At 46.6% G+C, this 26,175-nt stretch overlaps 1 protein-coding gene across 4 annotated transcripts in view; it reads right to left on the minus strand.

Annotated features, from left to right (window-relative positions):
- Positions 1–26,175, minus strand: part of AKAP11 (A-kinase anchoring protein 11) — a 235,493-nt gene that overhangs the window by 17,588 nt on the left and 191,730 nt on the right. For all 4 annotated transcript variants that reach the window (XM_069205425.1, XM_069205423.1, XM_069205426.1 and 1 more), the window contains one exon: positions 3,164–3,318. In XM_069205425.1, the coding sequence (XP_069061526.1) occupies positions 3,164–3,318 (155 nt within the window). The remainder of the gene's footprint in view (positions 1–3,163; positions 3,319–26,175) is intronic.

Consider the following 26,175-nt stretch of genomic DNA (forward strand, 5'->3'; position numbering starts at 1 on the left):
AGGGACAGTCTGGGGGGAAACAGAGGGACAGTCTGGGGGGAAACAGAGGGACAGTCTGGGGGGAAACAGAGGGACAGTCTGGGGGGAAACAGAGGGACAGTGGGTGGGTGGGGGAAAACAGAGGGACAGTGGGTGGGTGGGGGAAAACAGAGGGACAGTGGGTGGGTGGGTGGGGGAAAACAGAGGGACAGTGGGTGGGTGGGTGGGGGAAAACAGAGGGACGGTGGGTGGGTGGGTGGGGGAAAACAGAGGGACGGTGGGTGGGTGGGTGGGGGAAAACAGAGGGACGGTGGGTGGGTGGGTGGGGGAAAACAGAGGGACGGTGGGTGGGTGGGTGGGGGAAAACAGAGGGACGGTGGGTGGGTGGGGGGAAAACAGAGGGACGGTGGGTGGGTGGGGGGAAAACAGAGGGACGGTGGGTGGGTGGGTGGGGGGAAAACAGAGGGACGGTGGGTGGGTGGGTGGGGGGAAAACAGAGGGACGGTGGGTGGGTGGGTGGGGGGAAAACAGAGGGACGGTGGGTGGGTGGGTGGGGGGAAAACAGAGGGACGGTGGGTGGGTGGGTGGGGGGAAAACAGAGGGACGGTGGGTGGGGGTTAAACAGAGGGACGGTGGGTGGGTGGGTGGAAAACAGGGACGGTGGGTGGGTGGGTGGAAAACAGAGGGACGGTGGGTGGGTGGGTGGAAAACAGAGGGACGGTGGGTGGGTGGGTGGAAAACAGAGGGACGGTGGGTGGGTGGGTGGGGGGAAAACAGAGGGACGGTGGGTGGGTGGGGGAAAACAGAGGGACGGTGGGTGGATGGGTGGGGGTTGAGAAAACAGAGGGACGGTGGGTGGGTGGGTGGGGGGAAAACAGAGGGACGGTGGGTGGGTGGGGGGAAAACAGAGGGACGGTGGATGGGTGGGTGGGGGGAAAACAGAGGGACGGTGGGTAGGTGGGTGGGGGGAAAACAGAGGGACGGTGGGTGGGTGGGTGGGGGGAAAACAGAGGGACGGTGGGTGGGTGGGTGGGGGGAAGACAGAGGGACGGTGGGTGGGTGGGGGGAAAACAGAGGGACGGTGGGTGGGTGGGTGGGGGGAAAACAGAGGGACGGTGGGTGGGTGGGTGGGGGGAAAACAGAGGGACGGTGGGTGGGTGGGTGGGGGAAAACAGAGGGACGGTGGGTGGGTGGGTGGGGGAAAACAGAGGGACGGTGGGTGGGTGGGTGGGGGAAAACAGAGGGACGGTGGGTGGGTGGGTGGGGGAAAACAGAGGGACGGTGGGTGGGTGGGTGGGGGAAAACAGAGGGACGGTGGGTGGGTGGGGGGAAACAGAGGGACGGTGGGTGGGGGGAAAACAGAGGGACGGTGGGTGGGGGGAAAACAGAGGGACGGTGGGTGGGGGGAAAACAGAGGGACGGTGGGTGGGGGGAAAACAGAGGGACGGTGGGTGGGTGGGTGGGGGGAAAACAGAGGGACGGTGGGTGGGTGGGTGGGGGGAAAACAGAGGGACGGTGGGTGGGTGGGGGGAAAACAGAGGGACGGTGGGTGGGTGGGTGGGGGGAAAACAGAGGGACAATGGGTGGGTGGGTGGGTGGGGGGAAAACAGAGGGACAATGGGTGGGTGGGTGGGTGGGGGGAAAACAGAGGGACGGTGGGTGGGTGGGTGGGGGGAAAACAGAGGGACGGTGGGTGGGTGGGTGGGGGGAAAACAGAGGGACGGTGGGTGGGTGGGTGGGGGGAAAACAGAGGGACGGTGGGTGGGTGGGTGGGGGGAAAACAGAGGGACGGTGGGTGGGTGGGTGGGGGGAAAACAGAGGGACGGTGGGTGGGTGGGTGGGGGGAAAACAGAGGGACGGTGGGTGGGTGGGTGGGGGGAAAACAGAGGGACGGTGGGTGGGTGGGGGGAAAACAGAGGGACGGTGGGTGGGTGGGTGGGGGGAAAACAGAGGGACGGTGGGTGGGTGGGTGGGGGGAAAACAGAGGGACGGTGGGTGGGTGGGGGGGGGGAAAACAGAGGGACGGTGGGTGGGTGGGTGGGTGGGGAAAACAGAGGGACGGTGGGTGGGTGGGGAAAACAGAGGGACGGTGGGTGGGTGGGTGGGGGAAAACAGAGGGACGGTGGGTGGGTGGGTGGGGGAAAACAGAGGGACGGTGGGTGGGTGGGGGAAAACAGAGGGACGGTGGGTGGGTGGGTGGGGGAAAACAGAGGGACGGTGGGTGGGTGGGTGGGGATGTGGCAGAAAGCTGACAATATAGGTTGGGCGGGGGGGTCGGAGGAGCAAGCTGACAATGGAAGGTAGGCGGGATGGGGCAGCAACCTGAGAATGGAGGTAGGGCATGAGGGGATGAGGCATTAAGTTGATAACAGAGGGCGGCCAGGGTGGGGAAACACACACAGAACAGAGGGTGAGTGGGAAGGAGTGACGAACCAAACTGATAACAGATGGAAGGGGCTTGGGGAGCAAAGAGAGATTGGGTGGTGAGCAAACAAAAATGGCAAGGTAACATTGGCAGGGAGGAAGCAAGAATGACAACTAAGGGAAGGGAGGAGTACAAGTGGGAGACTGCTTGAAATACACCTTAGTAGAGTGCTTAAACAAAAAGAAAAAAGTAACTAAGAATGAGCAGTGGAAGGACACATGTAGTGCATCCATGATCCAAAGGAAGGACAAACACAAGAAGAGGAATGAAAGCCTACAGAGGCTGACAAAAAAACATGTAAAAGAAATTCTTGTAGCAGACAATGCATGTGTGGTCTTAAGCAAGGTATACAAATTATGTGAAAGAGAGCTGGAGTAGCTCAACATTCTAAGGGTTCCAGTTTTGGCCTAATATAGCTCAGTGTCTAAAAAATTACAGTACTACTGTTCTCCTGACGTATTTGTTTTGAAAGAATGATTCATGGTCAAGAAAAGAAACACAGACAATGCAATATAGAGAAGGTAGAACTTTGACGACAGGAAAGCAAGCAGGCTTAACAACTAGGAAAGTTACAGTCATCAGATAATGTCCCTTCATCTTTTTAATACCCAAACTCAGATCTTCTGCCCGTCAGTCAGTGCTTTGCACATTTGGATCATTTATACTTTGTCTACTTTAGTCAAATATTCTAGTAGTTCAGCAAAAGCAGTTGCTAAAAAATGTACAACCATAAATTTGATGACATAATGCAGTACTTACAGTCACAAATTCTCTTTTGATGCTGTCTTGGAAACGGAGTTCAGACACTGCACACTCAGAAGCAACAGCCCACTGCAGCGCTATCCTAAGCTGAGGGTCTACTGTGCTGGATTCTATGTCAATGTTCTTTATCAGCAACATCCTCCCACTGTGGCCTAAATTTAAAAGCATAAACACAGCCAGAACAATGTATTATTCTTTCAAGTTTGAATGCCAACTGATTCTCAAATACTTATCCACTGGACATTTAACTTTGTTAGATAAAAAATGAATTTGAAACCAGGCACCTTTCAATAGGTACGCAACTGACCTCAGGTACAGGAAGTAGTTTCAAATTTTTGTTTACTACCATCCTGCCAGCTGATCAGATGTTAAGATTCATTCATTTGATTTAGACTTGTATGTAACATAATTTTCTCCCCATGGCCATGCACATTAAGAGCTTCCATGAGTCAGAGTTTAAATTGTCAAGGCAGGATGTTATTTACTTTTTACTAGACAACAAATTTTCTATTTTGTTCAGCAAGAAAAAAGAGCTACAAGTACCTACGTCAGAGTGATGTACAGTAGCGTGGTTATCATTCACCTCATCAGGGTAATTTGCTATAATATTTGATCATAAAAGAGGGTAAATACCTAAGCTTCAACATCATATTTAGATGAATTCCTTTGCACTTTTAAAAGCAGTGTAAGAAAGGATATTGTAGTTTTATATGGGTCGAGGTGTGGGGGAGTGACAACCCACCTCGAGGAATAATCACAACCCTTATCAGGGTGAACCATGTAACTCAGTAACTTGAGTGCACCTCCTTGGTAGCTATGGCATAGTGCAAACAGGATTAACTTAGGGCAATGTGTTAAGTATTTATGCTGTACCAAAAGAGTAATAAAGGTGAAATGAAAAACAATAAAAATCCCAAAAGGAATTAGAAAAATAGAGTACATTTAGTAAATAAAATGACACCAAAAGTAAGAAAGGGGAACCGGATATATGATTTTTTAAATAAAAGTAGCATCAAGAAGCACAAAGTGCGAACTATAGTCAATAGCTGCTGTAGACTGGGACCTACACACAAATGAGGTTGACTTCAATAAAGCACAGGTTGGATTCACCAATTAAATCAATTTCCAATTCTGTTTTTTGATATACTTGTCTCATTTAGACTCTTTTCAGGATAGATTTAGATGTACATACAGAACGGTATCAGGTCTTGCTGCACTTGGCAATCTGCTCCTTATTCTTGATAAAACATCAATGGCCCTTCTCTATGTTCCTGCAGCATCGAGGTTGGGTGAAATCATAGCAGGATGACAAGAGTTCAAGCTGTAGCAGCCCCTCTTTTCCGTTTCTCCTTAGACGTGTTCCTCATAGAGGTTCTCATAGCTCTTCACTCAGCCTTAACCAATTTAATCTTAAAGTGCCCCTTTTGGCCCATGAGGTTGGAGACTATTGGCTCCAGTTATTCAGCTAGTTGATGACACATAGCTTATGCTTTGCCTAAACCATGACTCACAAATTGAAGTGGAATATTAAAAAATCAGCAAAGAAAAATCTACGAATGCTATAGCAGGACCAACTCACTCTGATCAGGCAACTTTTGAACCCCGTGGGAAAGCCATGTTCTGCAGTGGATAAGACTCCGTCTGGAAACTAATGGTATTCATTAAGCCCCACCAGATAGTTAAAATTGTGTCCTTCTATTTTCTAATATTAAAGCTGTTTGTTTAATCTTATTATTCCCTGTTTAGAAGCAAATCAGTAACAGAATATATCATATCCTCTTGTCTATACTCTGGCAATTTATCATGCTTAGGTCTTTCAAAACATATGACTGTGCACCTGCAACGCAACTTCCCCACTGTCTTAGGCCTTCGATCCAGAGTCGACATCTTTGATTATCTATCTGCCTTACATAGGCTTCCAGGTCACAGATGCATCCTTTTTAAGTGCTTATCCAAATACACTGAACACTTGACTTGAAAAAGGGCCCATAATTTGTCTGTGCTTCAAGAACTATGCACTCATCTAAACTCCTAGGTCTGCTTTTGCCAGTATGTCTAATATCCAGGTACATGTTGTTACAGAATGGGGAGAAGCTGCTTCTCATTTCCAGCTACAAAATCATGGAATTAACTGACCAATCCACTTCAAGCAACTTCCAAGTTTCATGCAATCCACGGTGTTTTTTACTGCCCTTTTTCCATGAACCTTCGTGGTTTTTAGCAGCTTAATCCGTTATGTCACCGTGGTTGATGTTGTTCTTTAGCAACATAATTTCATGTAATCAACAACATTCTGGGACATGCGTGCATTAGCTGATATTTCTGAAATTGGTGCAGAGTCCTGATGGAGCACACTATGGGTGAGAGTGCCTATACAGGTTAAGGTTTTGTAGCATTAGTGAAGGCTTGCAGAATATTTAAGGGTTTAGGCCCAGTGACGTTCCATGAAAAACACATCATTTCTGACACTTTATGGACTATCCAAACACTTATTTAGTGAGTGAGATGCTTGTTATTGTGATCAAAGTGAAATTCAGAGGTAAAAGTTTGGGATCCCGGTATCAATCATTCTTTAATTTTTCAGAGGTTAATATATTGTGCACTGTTGAGCTAGGCAGTTGTAAATTTCGTTTTTTTGCAGTGGTACCAGTCTTATAAAAAAATAGCTATTATTATCCACTTTGAAACACATGACACTCGATGCCTTTCTCCAAGCCAGAACAAACATTCGAGTGCGCATGAATCTAAGGTTGGCTGACGTACAAAGTAAAGGTCTGCTTAAATTGTTTCAAGTGCCTTTGCTAAAAAAGGAATGCAAACCTGTTAAGAGTGTCATCACAGTCTCTGAAAAACTAGATTGCACATTGTGTTCAAGTCAAGCCCCAGTTTAAGTTGCCAACATTGCATGCAGACATTAAATTCGCTAACCCCAAGACCAAAACACAAAAGAAAAGTACCGAAATTAAAAAAATAAAAATAAATCTGATTAATCCTATATGTCCTTCCTTTGCTGCTAATTACCAAAGGCACAGCTGAAACCACCTAGTTCGGAATGTTTCCCAGCCTACAACGAGTTCTATGACATGCGTGTCTTCAGTGGCGAAAGAAATGTATTTTTAAGTGTTAGCCCCCTCGTCTGAAGATTTCTCATCATGGGTGATTACCAAGAGTTTTTTTTTTCCTCAGTTTTTCTATCCCACCAGTATGTACATCTGCAAAGCTGACAGCCGAAAATAAAATCTAAAGATGTTGCACACTGAACTTCAGTGAGACATCTTCTGGAGTCATTCTGACACCTACTGCTAGTACCCAACGCCTTTATTCCTGTACACAAGATGCTTTTCCAACTATTTGATGGTGAGATGATGCACATCATGTGAATGTAGAATAGGGTTAACGCTTCAAAACCATATAAAACAAAGAAGCCTTTCTCGCTTAAGAGATAGGTCATAAGGAAAACGTACCACTAAGCTCACAGGCTCCCAGACCACAAGCAGATTATTTTTAAGGTGCTTTGAGTCATCCAACGGGTACTCCATGGACTGGAGCCACCCTTCTAATACAGTAAAGGTCTACTTTACGCCACAACTCCAATCTCCTAACTTAATTCTAGTGTCATAAACAAACGACTCTTATTGTTATTTCAGGGGAACAAACTTCATCCATCCTCAGATTATTTCCAGTCCACTTTGCTGTCAAGCACAAGCTAAAAACATTCCTGTTTCCATCTGATCTGCACACCTGTTGTGTAGATCAGTGCTTAATTTGTGAAGACAAAAGTCCCAAGGCCTTGCCAGGAGGCCACAACAGCTTGCACCACATGTTGTCACTGTCAGCACTGCCAATGGCTGTGCCTACACAACTCCTACCCATCACACTTCTACAAGTGTGACACTTCATAGTGTTCGAGGCCCCCAAAGCTATACGAATTACTTGGGCAGCAGGATTACTTATAAATTGAATTAGTAAACAACTGTTGTTCTGCTCACCTTTAAATTACAAAAAACAGTGCAACTATGATGCAGCTGTTAAATGCCAGTGCTGAGAACCGGAAATCACCGGCTCAAATTCAGCACTGGTGTAGATTACCATTTTTAGGGCAAGCAAGCTCATAGCATGCAGGTGTGAGCAACAATTCTCAGTAACTAAGTAAACATTTGATGACTTAAGAGCAGGAAGCTGGTTTACGGAGTTAGCACTCGCCAAAGACATCTGTCATGATTTAAAGGTCGTGAGTGCGAATCCCAGGAATGCGCATCTAGGCTTCCATTCTTCCACGGTAGAGAATTAAGCACCCGTTGATTGGGTTACTGTGGCACCTGGTATCTGCAGCGCTCATAAACTCCAGAAGTGCCGTATGAAGTACTATATCAAAACTATAACTGACGAGATCATTACATTGAATCTGACTCAAGTGTTCTCATAGGAATGAAGCCCAGCGTACAGACAAAAACTGCGCCGTCACATTAAAGCTGCCGAAGCTTGGAGGTCACTTGAGCTTTCATCGCAGTCTCTGCGTCCATTCCTGGGTTTTTATTGGGGAGGAGGGAGAATCCATGTCACAGGTAACGTTTTCACTATAATCATGAACAGGGCGCATATCGAAAGCTCATCTTGCAATAGATGCAATCATTAGAAACAAGATGAAAAAGAATGATTAAGGACAGCAGTCCTCTGAGATGCAGGTAAAGAGAAACAGTCGAGACACTCAGGCGACAGTGTTGTAGTGAAAATAAAATCAGGGTATAGAGGCAGCTTGGTTTTCAACTAAAGTGATCGATCTGCTCAATTTATTATCTTGTTTTTTAGTAACATCTTTGTATTGATTTTCCTTTTCAACATAAAAATATCTCTTCATAATTCCATATCAATGGTCCATGAGATTCAATATATTGTCTACTTTTTCATTTCAAGTTTCGTTAACTAGAGTAATTTTTAACAGTGCATGCAATGGTCGTTAAGCTACCAACATTAGTTACAGACAAATAGCTCTCTCTGCTCTCTTTCATTATTCCTAAGTATGCTTTCAACGAATGTAGGAAGCTGGTCCTTTATATAGTGAACCAAAACGAGATACAATGTATAATGAGTCCAAGCAAACCTCGGAGGAATTAGAGGCACAAATGACACCCCAAATGCTCTCTTTTGTGGAAGTGTGGGTGAGCAGTTAGGCATGTCAGAGGGTAGTGATAAGCATCTATTGCACACACAAAGGCAGTAAGCAAGACAGTATGTACATAGCCTGACTATCTGTCACCGGCTAGTGGCAGAACACCTGGATGAAGTACCTGTCATTCCAGGGGTGCAGCTTTCTCATTACATTGATGACATGATGGTGCAGGGAGAAATACAAGAAGAGGTGCAGACTCAGTTGGACAGAACTGTGGAACATTTGCAAAGCATAGGGTTGGAGATAAATCCAGAAAAAGTACAAGGACCCTCCCAAAGCGTGAAATTTCTAGGAATACAATGGAATCAGGGCCAAGGGAGCTGTTACCGCAGGTGAGACAAAAGATAATGGAACTTGCGACACCCCGTAACAAGCGGAAAACTCAGCGGTTCATTGGACTGTTTGGTTTTTGTAGGCAGCATATCCCTCACTTGAGTCAGATTTTGGCCCCTTTGTACAAAGTGACTCAGAAGAATCATGAGTTTGAATGGGGAGGGCAAAAGCAATGTGCTTTCGAATTGGCAAAGGTCATACAGCATGCTTTACACTTGTGGCCAGTACAGGAGGGAGATATTAAGTTACATGTGACAGTTTAGGGGCAATACACAAACTGGAGTATGTGGCAAAAATAGGGAAGGAAGAGGGTGCCCCTAGGTTTCTAGATCAAAAGGTAGCCAGTTGCTGGAGAGTGGTACATTCCATTTGAAAATCAGTTTCTAGTGTGTTATTGGGCTCTGTTGCATACTGAACAGATGACGATAGGGCACAATGTGATTCTGAGGCCTGAGATTCCAATAATGCAGTGGGTGTGGAGTTTACCCAAAACTCACCAAATAGGGCATGCAAAAGAAGCAAGTGTCATTAAGTGGAAATGGTACATACAGGACAGGGCCCGAGTGGGACCAGCAGGAACCGTGGCCTGTATTAAAGGTAGCATAGGCCCCCATGGAGATGAGAAGGTGTTACAGGAGGTGCCAGAGGTAAGAGAGTCGCCCATGAAGTGGGGTGAGCCATTCGAGCCCTTGTCCCCTTAGGTCAGAAAGCACATGTGGTTCACTGATGGATTAGAAAAGTACGTGGAGGCCAAGAGACAGTGGAAGGCAGCTTCATACAATCCAGTAACAAAAAAGCTGCTTTCCACTACTGGAGAACGAAAGAGCAGTCAATATGCAGAATTGTATGCTGTATATCAAGCTTTAAAACAAGAATTACCTGAGAAATATCACATTTATTTTATGTGGCACGCACATAACTAGCAAATACATTCTAAGGAGGTGTGGGACAAAGAATTGTGGCAGGAAATTTAGGAAATGATACAGCAAAGTACACTCACTGTATATCATGTAGATGCCCACTGTCGCACTGACTCACTAGAACAATGGTTTAATTCCCTTGTAGACAAAAAAGCCAAAATCTCAGAAGCAGAAGTGACAACACAGGATTCTGACTTGGTGGGGATGGCTAAGTGGGCTCACAAATATTTTTGACAACTTTGAAGAGAAGGCCACTAACAGATGGGCAAAGATTAGAGGGATGCACATTCCCCCTAGATTTGATCAAAACTGTAATCATACAATGTCCTATCTGTCAACACACACAACAGAGATCTGTTCCACAGACAGTCAGTGGTCAACTGAGGAGAGGAAAGTTGCCAGGGCAGATATGGCAGATTGATTACATTAGACCAATGCCAATTATTCGAGGATCTCAATATGCATGTACACTGGTAGATACATATTCTGGGTATTTAATAGCGTATCTATGCAAGCATGCTACCCAGTCCAATACCATTAAGACACTAGATTTGTTGATGTTGTATTATGAAATTCCACTCCAGATCCAAATTGATAGCGGATCCCTTTTTAAAAGTAAGTTGGTACAAGATTATTACTCACAGCACAATATAAAGTGGATTTATCATCTTCCATATTACCCGCAAGCTGCAGGACTGATTGAGAGAATGAATGAACTGTTGAAGTCTCAGTTGAGGAAATTGTCAGATGGATCATTGAAAAATTGGAGAGATAATTTAAATGATGCATTACAAATACTGAACAATAAACCTTTGACAAATGCAGAGACCCCTTTGATGTGAATGTTAATCCCAGCATTGCAAAATCAACCCCATGTGGCAAATAATACTATTACAGATTGGGGGTCAAAGACAGGAGCTTTAGGTCCATATCGTGCAACAACAGAGGCTGCAGGTCCTGATTTGCACGCTTTGAACACATACAGACTGAAACCAAGAGATATGGTACTCATTGAGACAGGAGTCGGGATACAAATTACCTGAGCATTTCGGATTGATTGCTCCTCGATCTGGGCTGGCGCTTAAGGGCAATCAAGTGTTGGGGGAAGTGATCCATGCAGACTACCAGGGAGAGATCAAAGTGATACTACTGAACAGTGTGGATGCTGATTTGATAATACAAGCTGGAGACAGAATTGCTCAAACTGTGATTATTCCAGTGTATGGGTCAAAAAGGGGACTGCCCTAGCTCATTTTACTGTGCGAGGGGAGGGAAGCTTTGGCTCCACTGACAAGAACCCTGGTGCCAAGATGTGGGTGGAATCCCCGAATTGTCCCGCTGAACCAGCAGAAATCCTAACAAAATGAAAATAAAATATTCTGTTAGTCATGAAACCAGGACAAGAAGAGTGGGAACATGTACCAGCTGATAAATGTTACCTGCGAGAATAAACATACTTGTCTCTTTTACAGATCATACTGAAAGGTGTTTGTGTCCTGTGTGGGCTGCTTGGAGTGCCTTTGGTCATGACAGGGTGCATGACATATATGAAAAGCACCACGGATGTCATTTCCAGCTGCCATTCCAACTCCGGTAGTGTTTTGCTGCAAATATTTAACGTTACTAATGCAGACGGAGCAGTGTAAGAAAGTGACGTACAAACTCATCTGTCTTTATACGAATATTGCCTGTTTTGCCAAGAAACCACCAATGATAGGTGGAACAATCTGACTCGCGTGATAACTTACATCACCACAGGTGAGGAGTGTTATAATTTATCTTGATGCCAAAAACATCTGCAAATGTGCTTTGAAGCAACAACAGTTCCCCCTCAATAGATCCTGTGGAACAACAAATATTATGTCAGAGAAGAAATAATAATGTGTAAAAACTTAAATAATACTATGTCCGGCAAAACTGTAGTGTCTGCCACTAGCCATATCAATCATGTTAAGTTACCTGTTGGATAGTCATTTTCTTGTGGTAATGTCACTTACACCTATATCCCATCAAATATAACAGGAGGGCCATGTGCTTTCACGAGGTTGGAACCTATGATGTTTCCATTGCACACAGCATTACATACTCGAAACACAGAGGGGAACAGTTCAACTACGTGAAGATTAATTCTGAAATTCAGATATTATCCAGAACAAAATATGCAACCTTAGGTCTTTCTATAGTAGGGGTCTCCGGATTAGCTGTCTATAACACTTGAATTATTAATAAACTAGCATGTTTAATGGTCAAAAATATTAATCACACATATATTGCTTTGGCAGAACTATTACTAGATATGCGGGGAACCAGAAAAGCTGCTTTACTAAATGGAGCTGCAAATGCTTATTTGATTTTAAAACATTATCAAGAACGCTCAGAATTTGAAGTAATGTGTTGTTTTAACTTGTCCGACCATTTTAAATCCATCTAGTTTCACACTGGAGCTTTGCATGAACTGGTCAAGGGAGTAAAACAAGATGCAGATAAAAGGTTGTGGGACTAGTTATTTGGATGGTTACCTGATTTGGGTCTGCTTCGTACCATTTTAGGTGGGATAATTATGGTAATATGTGTCATAATAATGCTATTTTGCAATGAACAATGCATGCCTAATCTAATATCCATGCTTCAACCTAAAACAGTTGTTTTCAAACCAATATATTATAAGAGTCAATGGTCAAAGGGTGGATTGCGATGCAATTTAAATTTTACAATCATTTGACCATCGACTCCATCTTCTTTGAGTGATTTCCTTTTATGTCCTGCGGCAGCTGCAGGGCAGTGCAGGTGTTTTTCCTCACAGAAGTTGTTTTTTCTCTTCACCAGCACAAAGTTGGAGAGTGCTGGAACATACTATGTGGGATTTAGACTCAATTAAAGTTCACAAGGCTGAGGCTGATTTTACCAGAGGAATGTACAAATCTGTCTCAGAACAAACATTGGGAGCCTGGCCAGCTTCTATGGGTGTTTCTGATGCAGACAAAGTACAGCCAGCGTTTAGTTTCATAACAGAGGGGAGGGGGTTCTAGAACTCTCTTCTTGAGGTGTTTTAAGGTATAAAAGACGGGGAGACTTGGTGCTCAGACAGGAGGTCGCCTGTGGAATGGACGCGTTGCCCAGGATCTACTTGTGATCCCGACTGGGTCTCCTGCCTGGCTGATTTAACGGCTCCTCCAGTTGCGCTGGCGAGGATGGTAACGTTAACCTAATCGGTGAAGTATTTTAAATCTTGATTATTTAGTTCATGTATACATGCTTTGTTGATGTGTTGCACATTTCTGTTTAAGTTTTGACCACTTGCTGAATGCCTTTATTTTTGTATATATACACATGTTCTGCTGCACTTGAGATATATGCTTATTCTCATATATTTATATGACCTTTATTTGATATTTGGGAAATGCCTTGATAAATTAATTATTCAGATTAAGGGTGCTGAATTATTTTGGCATTGTGTCCTCTTAGTTTAAGTGAAAGCAATACAATGATAAAGGTCAGGTGACAGTGTACCAGTTTGTTCCACTTTATCAAATAAGTGCAGTAGATTGTAGGAGGCTGGCCTGGTTTGTAGTGGTACCAAGAGGTACTTACACTCTGCACCAGGTCCAGTTATCCCTTATTAGTGTAGAAGAGGTGTCTAGCAACTTAGGCTGATAGAAAAGGGTAGCTTAGCAGAGCAGCTTAGGCTGAACTAGGAGACATGTAAACCTCCTACTATACCACTGGTGTCATATGCACAATATCATAAGAAAACACAATACACAGATATACTAAAAATAAAGGTACTTTGGGGGTCATTCTGACCCCGGCGGTCTCACACCGCCGGGGCCAGGGTCGGCGGGAGCACCGCCGACAGACCGGCGGTGCCCCGCAGGGCATTCTGACCGCGGCGGTTCGGCCGCGGTCAGACAAGGAAAACCGGCGGTCTCCCGCCGGTTTTCCGCTGCCCTACAGATCGCTCCGCCGCCATGGGGATTCTGACACCCCCTCCCGCCATCCTGTTCCTGGCGGGTCTCCCGCCAGGAACAGGATGGCGGTAGGGGGTGCCGCGGGGCCCCTGGGGGCCCCACAAAGTATTTCAGTGTCTGCTATGCAGACACTGAAATACGCGACGGGTGCCACTGCACCCATCGCACCTTCCCACTACGCCGGCTCAATTCTGAGCCGGCATCCTCGTGGGAAGGTTGATTTGCCCTGGGCTGGCGGGCGGCCTTTTGGCGGCTGCCCGCCAGCCCAGGGCAAATCCCAAAATACCCTCAGCGGTCTTTCGACCGCGGAGCGGTATTTTGGTGGGGGAACTTCGGCGGGCGGCGTAGAATCACCCGCTTTATTTTTATGACAATATGCCAAAAGTATCTCAGTGAGTACCCTCAGTATCAGGATAGCAAATATACACAAGATATATGTACACAATACCAAAAATATGCAGTAATAGCAATAGAAAGCAATGCAAGCAATGTACAGTCACAATAGATTGCAATGAGAGCACATAGGTATAGGGGCAACACAAACCATATACTCTAGAAGTGGAATGCGAACCACGAATGGACCCCAAACCTATGTGAGCTTGTAGAGGGTCGCTGGGACTGTAAGAAAACAGTGAGGGTTAGAAAAATAGCCCACCCCAAGACCCTGAAAAGTGGGTGCAAAGTGCACCTAAGTTCCCCAGAGAGCACAGAAGTCGTGATAGGGGAATTCTGCAAGGAAGACCAACACCAGCAATGCAACAACAACGGATTTCCGGACGAGAGAGCCTGTGGAACAAGGGGACCAAGTCCAAGAGTCACGATCAAGTCGAGAGTGGGCAGATGCCCAGGAAATGCCAGCTGTGGGTGCAAAGAAGCTGCCACCGGATGGTAGAAGCTGTGGATTCTGCAAGAACGAAGAGGACTAGGAACTTCCCCTTTGGAGGATGGATGTCCCACGTCGTGAAGAAGCTTGCAGAGGTGTTTCCGTGCAGAAAGACCGCAAACAAGCCTTGCTAGCTGCAAGGGTCGCGGTTAGGGTTTTTGGATGCTGCTGTGGCGCAGGAGGGACCAGGATGTCGCCAATTGCGTGAGGAGACAGAGGGGGCGTCCAGCAAGACAAAGAGCCCACTCAGAAGCAAGCAGCACCCGCAGAAGTGCCGGAACAGGCACTACGAAGAAGAGTGAACCGGAGCTCACCCGAAGTCACAAAAGAAGGTCCCACGACGCCGGAGGATAACTCAGGAGGTCGTGCACTGCAGGTTAGAGTGTCGGGGACCCAGGCTTGGCTGTGCACAAAGGAAAACCTGGAAGAGTGCACAGGAGCCGGAGCAGCTGCAAATCACGCGGTACCCAGCAATGCAGTCTAACATGGGGAGGCAAGGACTTACCTCCACCAAACTTGGACTGAAGAGTCACTGGACTGTGGGAGTCACTTGGACAGAGTTGCTGAGTTCCAGGGACCACGCTCGTCGTGCTGAGAGGGGACCCAGAGGACCGGTGATGCAGTCTTTTGGTGCCTGCGGTTGCAGGGGGAAGATTCCGTCGACCCACAGGAGATTTCTTCGGAGCTTCTAGTGCAGAGAGGAGGCAGACTACCCCCACAGCATGCACCACCAGGAAAACAGTCGAGAAGGCAGCCGGATCAGCGATACAAGGTTGCAATAGTCGTCTTTGCTACTTTGTTGCGGTTTTGCAGGCGTCCAGAGCAGTCAGCGGTCGATTCCTTGGCAGAAGGTGAAGAGAGAGATGCAGAGGAACTCTGATGAGCTCTTGCATTCGTTATCTAAAGAATTCCCCAAAGCAGAGACCCTACATAGCCAGAAAAGGAGGTTTGGCTACTTAGGAAGGAGGATAGGCTAGCAACACAGGTAAGAGCCTATCAGAAGGAGTCTCTGACGTCACCTGCTGGCCCTGGCCACTCAGAGCAGTCCAGTGTGCCAGCAGCACCTCTGTTTCCAAGATGGCAGAGGTCTGGAGCACACTGGAGGAGCTCTGGGCACCTCCCAGGGGAGGTGCAGGTCAGGGGAGTGGTCACTCCCCTTTCCATTGTCCAGTTTCGCGCCAGAGCAGGGCTGGGGGATCCCTGAACCGGTGTTGACTGGCTTATGCAGAGATGGGCACCATCTGTGCCCATCAAAGCATTTCCAGAGGCTGGGGGAGGCTACTCCTTCCCAGCCCTGACACCTTTTTCCAAAGGGAGAGGGTGTAACACCCTCTCTCTGAGGAAGTCCTTTGTTCTGCCTTCCTGGGCCAAGCCTGGCTGGACCCCAGGAGGGCAGAAACCTGTCTGAGGGGTTGGCAGCAGCAGCAGCTGCAGTGAAACCCCGGGAAAGGTAGTTTGGCATTACCCGGGTCTGTGCTAGAGACTCGGGGGATCATGGAATTGTCTCCCCAATGCCTAAGAAGGCTCTCACCTGAGTCTGAGTTGTAGGGGGAACCCAATCTATGATAGTTTGGATTTTCCCCTGAAGTGGTGCAATCTGTTCTCCACCTACCAGGTGTCCCAGATAAACCTCTTTCCCCTGCCCTATCTGGCACTTTGAAGCCTTGATAGTGAGGCCTGCCTTTTGCAGGGCCTCCAAAACTTTCCACAGGTGGACCAGGTGATCATCCCAGGTGGAGCTAAAGACAGCTATATCGTCTAGATATGCTGCACTAAAATCCTCCAACCCTTGCAGGACTGTATTAACCAATCTCTGAAAAGTGGCAGGTGCATTTTTCAAACCAAAGGGCATTACTGTGAATTGGTAGTGCCCTCCAATGGTAGAAAATGCAGTTTTTGCTTTAGCATCCTCTGATAACTTGATCTGCCAATACCCTGCAGTCAAATCAAAGGTGCTTAGGTACTTAGCAGATGCCAGTGTATCTATTAGCTCATCTGCCCTGGGTATAGGGTGAGCATCAGTTTTAGTTACCTGGTTGAGACCTCTGTAGTCTACACAAAATCTCATTTCCCTTTTCCCATCTTTGGAATGAGGTTTTGGTACAAGTACCACAGGAGAGGCCCATGGACTTTCAGAGTGCTCAACCACTCCCAGTTCAAGCATTTTCTGAAACTCTTGTTTTATGCAGTCCCTGACATGGTCAGGCTGCCTATAGATCTTACTTTTGACAGGCAAGCTGTCTCCAGTATCTATAGTGTGCTCACACCAAGAAGTGGTGCCTGGCACAGTAGAAAAGAGTTCAGAAAACTGACCCAGAAGATTTATGCAGTGGTCTTTCTGCTCAGCAGTAAGACAATCTGCCAAAACTACACCTTCCACAAGAGCATCTTGTTCTGTGGAAGAGAAGAGATCAGGGAGAGGGTCACTCTCTTCTTCCTGTCCCTCATCTGTTGCCATGAGCAGGGTGAGATCAGCCCTGTCATAGTAGGGTTTCAGGCGATTGACATGGAGCACCCTAAGGGGACTCCTGGCAGTGCCTAAGTCAACCAAGTAGGTGACTTCTCCCTTTTTCTCAACAATGATGTGGGGTCCACTCCATTTGTCTTGGAGTGCTCTTGGGGCCACAGGCTCCAAGACCCACACTTTCTGCCCTGGTTGGTACTGAATCAGAACAGCCTTCTGGTCATGCCATTGATTTTGGAGCTCTTGGCTGGCCTGAAGGTTTTTACTGGCCTTTTTCATGTACTCTGCCATCCTAGATCTTAGGCCAAGTACATAGTCCACTGTGTCTTGCTTAGGAGCTTTTAAAGGTTGTTCCCAACCCTCCTTCACAAGTGTTAGAGGACCTCTTACAGGGTGTCCAAATAGGAGTTCAAAGGGGCTGAAGCCCACTCCTTTTTGGGGTACCTCCCTGTAAGCAAAAAGGAGACAAGGTAACAGGACATCCCATCTCCTCCGGAGTTTTTCAGGGAGTCCCATTATCATTCCTTTGAGAGTTTTATTAAACCTCTCAACCAGTCCATTTGTTTGTGGATGATAGGGTGTGGTGAACTTGTATGTCACACCACATTCCTTCCACATGGCCTTCAAGTAAGCAGACATGAAGTTGCTACCCCTGTCTGATACCACCTCTTTTGGGAAGCCCACCATGGAAAAGATTCCCAGGAGGGCCTTTGCCACTGCATGAGCTGTAGTGGTCCTTAGAGGAATTGCTTCAGGGTATCTGGTGGCATGGTCCACTACCACCAAGATAAACCTATTGCCTGAAGCAGTAGGAGGGTCAAGGGGGCCAACTATGTCAACCCCTACCCTTTCAAAGGGAACCCCAACCACAGGCAGTGGAATAAGGGGTGCCTTTGGGGTGCCACCTGTTTTGCCACTGGCTTGACAGGTGACACAGGACTTACAAAATTCCTTTGTGTCCTCTGACATTCTTGGCCAATGAAACAAGGGAACAAGCCTGTCCCAAGTTTTCATTTGTCCCAAATGTCCAGCCAAGGGAATGTCGTGGGCTAGAGTTAGGAGGAACTCTCTGTATTGCAAGGGAATGACCAATCTCCTGGCTGCTCCAGGTTTAGGGTCCCTTGCCTCAGTATACAAGAGGTTGTCCTCCCAGTAAACTCTGTGAGAGTCACTGACATCCCCATTTTTCTATTTGACAGCTTGCTGTCTTAGACCCTCTAGTGTGGGACAGGTCTGCTGTGCCACACTCAGCTCCTCCCTGGCAGGCCCCCCTCCACCCAAAAGCTCAGCAGTGTCTGCTTCCAGCTCCTCTGGTGTAGGTTCTGCACAGGGTGGAAATTATTCTTCCTCAGAAGTTGAATCCACTGTAGAGGGAGGGATAGTAGGTAGTGTTTTACCTTTACTAACCCTAGCTTTAGGGAGCACTTGGTCCATTGTTCCAGGATCCAAGTCACCCTGTCCTTTTTGCTTTTTGGCCTGAGCCCTTGTCAAAGCAAAAATATGCCCAGGAATGCCCAGCATTGCTGCATGAGCCTCCAACTCCACTTCTGCCCAAGCTGATGTCTCTAAACCGTTCCCTAGTAGACAGTCTACAGGTAAATCTGAGGCAACCACAACTTTCTTTGGACCAGTAACCCCCCCCAGTTGAGATTCACAACAGCCATGGGGTAGCTAAGAGTGTTGTTATGAGCATCAGTCACTTGGTATTGGTGACCAAGTAGGTGTTGTTCAGGGTGGACCAGTTTCTCTATTACCATGGTAACACTGGCACCTGTGTCCCTGTAGGCCTGAACCTCAACACCATTTATTAGGGGAAGTTGCTTGTACTTATCCATATTAAGGGGACAAGCAACCAAGGTGGCCAAATCAATGGCACCTTCAGAGACTAACACAGCCTCTGTGGTCTCCCTAACAAGACCAACCCCCAACTCAATTACCAAAAGTGAGCCCAGCTACTCCCTTGGATTGGCTATTAGTAGGTTTGCTCCCACCACCACTGCTATTACTAGGGGCACTAGGTGTAGCAGTAGTGGGAGGCCTGGTGCTTTTCTTTGGACAACTGGGATCAGTTGTCCAATGGCCTTTTACTTTACATAAATAGCACCATGGTTTCTTTACTGGATTAGAAGAGGATTTGGGCCCACCACCCCCACCAGAGTGTTTTTGTGGGCCTGATGAAGACTCATTTTTAGATTTGTCCCCACCCTTGTCTGAAGACTTACCATCCTTCTTCTTGCCATCCTTGTCACCCCCTGTATGAACTTTTCTGTTCACTCTTGTTCTGACCCATTTGTCTGCCTTCTTTCCCAATTCTTGGGGAGAGGTCAGATCTGAGTCCACTAGATACTGGTGCAAAAATCAGACACACAATTATTAAGAATATGCTCTCTCAGGATTAAGTTATACAGGCTTTCATAGTCAGAAACTTTACTGCCATGTAACCACCCCTCCAAGGCCTTCACTGAATGGTCAACAAAGTCTACCCAGTCTTGTGAAGACTCCTTTTTGGTTTCTCTGAACTTGATCCTGTACTAATCAGTGGTTAAGCCATAACCATCTAGGAGTGCATTCCTAAGAACTGTAAAATTATTGGCATCACTTTCCTTCACAGTAAGGAGCATATCCCTACCCTTTCCACTGAAAGATAGCCATAGGATAGCAGCCCACTGCCTTTGAGGGACCCCCTGTACAACACAGGCCCTCTCAAGTGCAGCAAACCACTTGTTAATGTCATCCACCTCCTTGTAAGGGGGAACTATCTTGTGCAGATTCCTAGAATCATGCTCTTTTACAGGATTACTATCTGTAATACTGCTGCTGCCACCATGGGGTCCAAACACCAACCTCTGTCTTTCTTTTTCTAAGTCAAATGCTTCCCTGTCTAGATCCAACTGTTGCTTTTTCAGCTTCAGCCTGGACTCTTCCACTCTCATGCTATTGAGTTCCCTTTCTAACACTCTGTCTTCAGGGTGGGTGGGTTGGGCATGCCTTAAAATGGTGTGAATGAACAGAGGGAGACCTGTCCCTAACAGATGGCACTCTAACAACCTGGCCTAAAGGAGTAATCTCTCTACTGTTATGTGAACTCACATCAGTACCAGCCCTGCTAGGTGGCCTGCTAAGGGGCAGGTTGGGAAGGTTCCCTTCTAACACTTTTACTGGGGCTACCCCAGAATCAGAGTGTGAACCATCAGCTAATCTCTCACCAGATGTGCCAGCTATGGTCTTATCATGTTCAATGAGCATATTAACTAACAGTTCTCTAGAGGGATTCTTCCCTACCCCTAAACCTCTATCAATGCAGAGACTCCTTGCACCTTTCCAGCTAAGGTGGTCATAAGCAGTGCTGGTCAGATCCAGAGTTTGACCTGTACCAGACATGATAGAAAAAGGTTTAAGGGACAGAAAAAGAAAGAAAAAGTTTCAGAACTTTTTAAGGAACAGAAAAAAATCTTTTCCAACTTTTAAGAAACTTTGTGAAAGTTTAGAGGTACTTTTCAGCACTTAGCAAAAGAGTAAGAGAAGAAAAGCAAAACTTTTTGGTTAGCTGTACATACACTGAACTTGTTTTGTATATTTTTCTCTTATGAAAAGTACAAAATGACAAAGTGGTAAGTAGTTGCAAGTACTTATCCCACCGCTGCACAACCAATGCAGGAGGCTGGCCTGGTTTGTAGTGGTACCAAGGGGTACTTACACTCTGCACCAGGTCCAGATATCCCTTATTAGTGTAGAAGAGGTGTCTAGCAGCTTAGGCTGATAGAAAAGGGTAGCTTAGCAGAGCAGCTTAGGCTGAACTAGGAGACGTGTAAAGCTCCTACTATACCACTGGTGTCATATGCACAATATCATAAGAAAACACAATACACAGATATACTAAAAATAAAGGTACTTTATTTTTATGACAATATGCCAAAAGTATCTCAGTGAGTACCCTCAGTATCAGGATAGCAAATATACACAAGATATATGTACACAATACCAAAAATATGCAGTAATAGCAATAGAAAGCAATGCAAGCAATGCACAGTCACAATAGATTGCAATGAGAGCACATAGGTATAGGGGCAACAACAAACCATATACTCTAGAAGTGGAATGCGAACCACGAATGTACCCCAAACCTATGTGAGCTTGTAGAGGGTCGCTGAGACTGTAAGAAAACAGTGAGGGTTAGAAAAATAGCCCACCCCAAGACCCTGAAAAGTGGGTGCAAAGTGCACCTAAGTTCCCCAGAGAGCACAGAAGTCGTGATAGGGGAATTCTGCAAGGAAGACCAACACCAGCAATGCAACAACAATGGATTTCCGGACGAGAGTACCTGTGGAACAAGGGGACCAAGTCCAAGAGTCACGATCAAGTCGGGAGTGGGCAGATGCCCAGGAAATGCCAGCTGTGGGTGCAAAGAAGCTGCCACCGGATGGTAGAAGCTGTGGATTCTGCAAGAACGAAGAGGACTAGGAACTTCCCCTTTGGAGGATGGCTGTCCCATGTCGTGAAGAAGCTTGCAGAGGTGTTTCCGTGCAGAAAGACCGCAAACAAGCCTTGCTAGCTGCAAGGGTCGCGGTTAGGGTTTTTGGATGCTGCTGTGGCCCCGGAGGGACCAGGATGTCGCCAATTGTGTGAGGAGACAGAGGGGGCGTCCAGCAAGACAAAGAGCCCACTCAGTAGCAAGCAGCACCCGCAGAAGTGCCGGAACAGGCACTACGAAGAAGAATGAACCGGAGCTCACCCGAAGTCACAAAAGAAGGTCCCACGACGCCGGGGGACAACTCAGGAGGTCGTGCACTGCAGGTTAGAGTGTCGGGGACCCAGGCTTGGCTGTGCACAAAGGAAATCCTGGAAGAGTGCACAGGAGCCGGAGCAGCTGCAAATCACGCGGTACCCAGCAATGCAGTCTAGCGTGGGGAGACCAAACTTGGTCTGAAGAGTCACTGGACTGTGGGAGTCACTTGGACAGAGTTGCTGAGTTCCAGAGACCACGCTCGTCGTGCTGAGAAGGGACCCAGAGGACCGGTGATGCAGTCTTTTGGTGCCAGCGGTTGCAGGAGGAAGATTCCGTTGACCCACGGGAGATTTCTTCGGAGCTTTTAGTGCAGAGAGGAGGCAGACTACCCCCACAGCATGCACCACCAGGAAAACAGTTGAGAAGGCAGCCGGATCAGCGATACAAGGTTGCAGTAGTCGTCTTTGCTACTTTGTTGCGGTTTTGCAGGCGTCCAGAGCAGTCAGCGGTCGATTCCTTGGCAGAAGGTGAAGAGAGAGATGCAGAGGAACTCTGATGAGCTCTTGCATTCGTTATCTAAAGAATTCCCCAAAGCAGAGACCCTAAATAGCCAGAAAAGGAGGTTTGGCTACTTAGGAAGGAGGATAGGCTAGCAACACAGGTAAGAGCCTATCAGAAGGAGTCCCGGACGTCACCTGCTGGCCCTGGCCACTCAGAGCAGTCCAGTGTGCCAGCAGCACCTCTGTTTCCAAGATGGCAGAGGTCTGGAGCACACTGGAGGAGCTCTGGCTGGACCCCAGGAGGGCAGAAACCTGTCTGAGGGGTTGGCAGCAGCAGCAGCTGCAGTGAAACCCCGGGAAAGGTAGTTTGGCAGTACCCAGGTCTGTGCTAGAGACTCGGGGGATCATGGAATTGTCTCCCCAATGCCAGAATGGCCTTGGGGTGACAATTCCATAATCTTAGACATGTTACATGGCCATGTTCGGAGCTACCATTGTGACGCTATACATATGTAGTGACATATGTATAGTGCACAAGTGTAATGGTGTCCCTGCACTCCCAAAATCCGGGGAATTTGCCCTGAACAATGTGGGGGCACCTTGGCTGTTGCCAGGGTGCCCACACACTAAGTAACTTAGCACCCAACCTTTACCAGGTAAAGTTTAGACATATAGGTGACTTATAAGTTACTTAAGTGCAGTGGTAAATGGCTGTGAAATAACGTGGACGTTCTTTCACGCAGGCTGCAGTGGCAGGCCTGGGTAAGAATTGTCAGAGCTCCCTATGGGTGTCAAAAGAAATGCTGCAGCCCATAGGGATCTCCTGGAGCCCCAATACCCTGGGTACCTCAGTACCATATACTAGGGAATTACAAGGGTGTTCCAGTATGCCAATGTAAATTGGTGAAATGGGTCACTCGCCTGTTAGTGACAATTTGGAAAGAAATGAGAGAGCATAACCACTGAGGTTCTGGCTAGCAGAGCCTCAGTGAGACAGTTAGTCATCACTTGGTAACACATACAGGGCATACTTATGAGCACTGGGGCCCTGGCTGGCAGGGTCCCAGTGACACATACAACTAAAACAACATATATACAGTGAAATATGGGGGTAACATGCCAGGCAAGATGGTACTTTCCTACAGATGGGTTGTCAGGAGAGAAAACTTTTTGTAAAATTCTATTAGGAAGTCTTTGTGGTCTGGAGTTTTCCCGGATGAAGAAGCAGATTTAGCTCCTTAAGATTTCCTCCAAGGCTAGTGGCAGTTCCAGGTTGGCACGCTCAGACACTGTACGCTGTACTTGGTAAAATCATCTTGTTCAAAGCTATATCTGCTTTAATTTAGGAGGGGTCACGGATTGACAGATTTGTCAAAAGTTGCCATGATCTCAAGAAACGAGCAACTATACAGCCATCTGTTGTCCACAAGGGGGGGACTATTCTGAACACCACATTTATTTTTGAGTCAAGCAGTATAACAACTTACCAGCTTTATTACCATATCTGAAAAAGTTTGCAGTGAGATGGACCAGACCAGTTTGGCATTGTCAAGCGATTTTCTTCTTAGGGGTCACATGGAGTCTTTCTTGTTACATGTGACCCTACTGCCTTCAGAAAGTCGCAACTCTGTTCAAGTCAGAGAATCTTATTTTTCACATGAGTGATTTCATGTTCTACATCACATTCTATACCTCCCTCTAGGGCAAATGCTCCACCATGGACCGCTAGCTGGAATGCTTCCTAGATAGGTAGGGGAGGACACCACAGTGGTATTAAGGTATAAAAGTCGTTGACCACCACAAGAAGATTAACCAGTGGAGGAATTGTCTCAAAGCCACTAGACATTTAAGTGCCATATACCCCTCAGGCCAGGGCCGGGACGTATACATCAAATGACACTTGATCAGAGAGGCCACGGAGTAAGATGCAGGCACCTGATGTGTATGAAATGCAAGGTGCTGGGACAAATATGTAAAGTATACAAGAGGCACTGCCATATGATGCACAGTAATGAGTGAAATGATTTGCATTTAGATGGTAAGTATGACATATGTCAGTCTGTCACAAGGATACTGTCCACTTCTCTAGTGCCTGGGGAGGGAGCTCGTGTCCAAGGATTTGTCAAGCAACCTATTAAAGTCACCCCCCCACCAGCCGTACATGCCTCATAATGCGTAAGAGGATATCCGCTAGCCCCTTTCCCATGATGACAATGGGGCTCCCATTATTGGTACAAGACTGCTGTATTTGGGGCAGCACCACCACCATTTGTGGGTGAATGAGTCAATCCCATGCTGTGTTGTCAGCTGTCTGCCCAACCCTTTCTGCTAGCTAGCAGCACTTCACCCAAACCTGAAAGAAAAGTTATTTTTGGTAGCCTGACGCATGACACTCTATGGCTTCTCAGGGGAAGTTGTAGTTGACAAGTTTCACCCCTTTCTCTTGTTCGCAAAAGGTCTCATACACACACACACACAGGCCAAAGAAAAAGATGCAGGATGGTTTTCAATACATTTATTGAAAAGACTACAATCCATGATAAAATATATGAGCTGCAATTATTAGGGCAATGAGACATAACAGGATTAGAATGGTGGTGACCAGCGAGAAGAAAATAAACAGTCCCAACATCTTGGAATAACATATATGGATTAATTCTACCTAACCCCTAACTCCTAATGGGAGCACAGCGATGATAGCCCAACCTGTCCATACTTAGTTCATGAGAGGAGCACTCACCCTCATTACCTAAGAATAGGGGCCTCCCCGCCATCTCCTGGCTGGTTGTAGAGAGATGGCTGAGGTCAGCAATGAAATGGCATGCAGTGTGGACTGAATTTCGGCTGGAATGACCTCCCTGTTGTCCCTTGTAAGAAACACATTTCTCTTCCGGGAAAAGGCCTGACGTGGTTATGTGCCTAGGTGTCAGACTACTTACATACTCTTATGGAGAAAACTGCTAGCTGGATTATCATGTATTGTACTTGTCATTCTTGGACAGAGATACATTGTGAAATGTCATGCACAGAATAGTAATAACAATGCTTTTGCAGAATCACAAAGTTAAAGCTGATTAGAAATTAAAAACATCCCGCTGAAAGCATGCTAACTAAAATGTAATAAAACTGTATAAATTACATCAGAGCTAAAATGCTCTTAAAACACTAAAAGCATGTTAAAACATACATAAAAGATAAAAATGTCTAAGATGACAGGCAGAGCAATATAAAAGGCAATGTAGTAATTCAAACAAAAATGGCAATCAACAAATTCAACAATTATGGTCCTGCAGGAAATCTCCGATGTCTTCTATGGTGAGATAAGCCAAGAAGGATTCCCCCTCGGCAGGCGACAAGTTGACTGGTGTGTTAACTGAAGGATACACAGAGAACACATGTGCACAAGCCTCAACCATAGGACCGGCTGAAGGGGCCGCATTCCTTGAAGCAGCAGAAGATGTTGAAGGAGCCAGGAAATCCACAAGTGGTGGCTCAAAGGATTCCTCACATATCAACAGCAGTCTCACTGGACAGGTCTGTGAATAAGCCCTCAACAAGAAACATGTGTGTCTACAGAAGACACAGGCTGCACAGCAAGGCACACCTTTGGTGCACATTTGGAGAAACACCACCAGCAGCGAAAAAATGACTGCAGACAGGTCAGTATTGTCCGGAACGTCTATGACCAATTCAGCTCAGGCTCCATCAGCTGTGAAATTGTAAAGTACTGCATCATGCCATAACGACACAGGTGGGCTGGTCGGCGCAGCAGTACTCCGCTTTGCTGAGATGAAACAGCCACTGTATATCAAAAATAGCTACAGGAAAATGCCACCAATTAATGCCAAAGTTATTGGGAATCCACCAAAGTCACTTGAAATACAGTCTGGTAGGTGCTAACAAATCCAGACCTGACAGCCTTAAAAAAGTGCACAATTCCCACAGTACTGGATGCATTGAAAATCCTGCTCATCAACTCTCCAAAGTGATTGGAGAAGTTGATATTTATTAGGGACTGTATCTCAGCTGAGGACTTTGCTAGTTG

Source organism: Pleurodeles waltl, chromosome 8, assembly GCF_031143425.1.
Source record: "Pleurodeles waltl isolate 20211129_DDA chromosome 8, aPleWal1.hap1.20221129, whole genome shotgun sequence".
NCBI lineage: Eukaryota > Metazoa > Chordata > Amphibia > Caudata > Salamandridae > Pleurodeles > Pleurodeles waltl.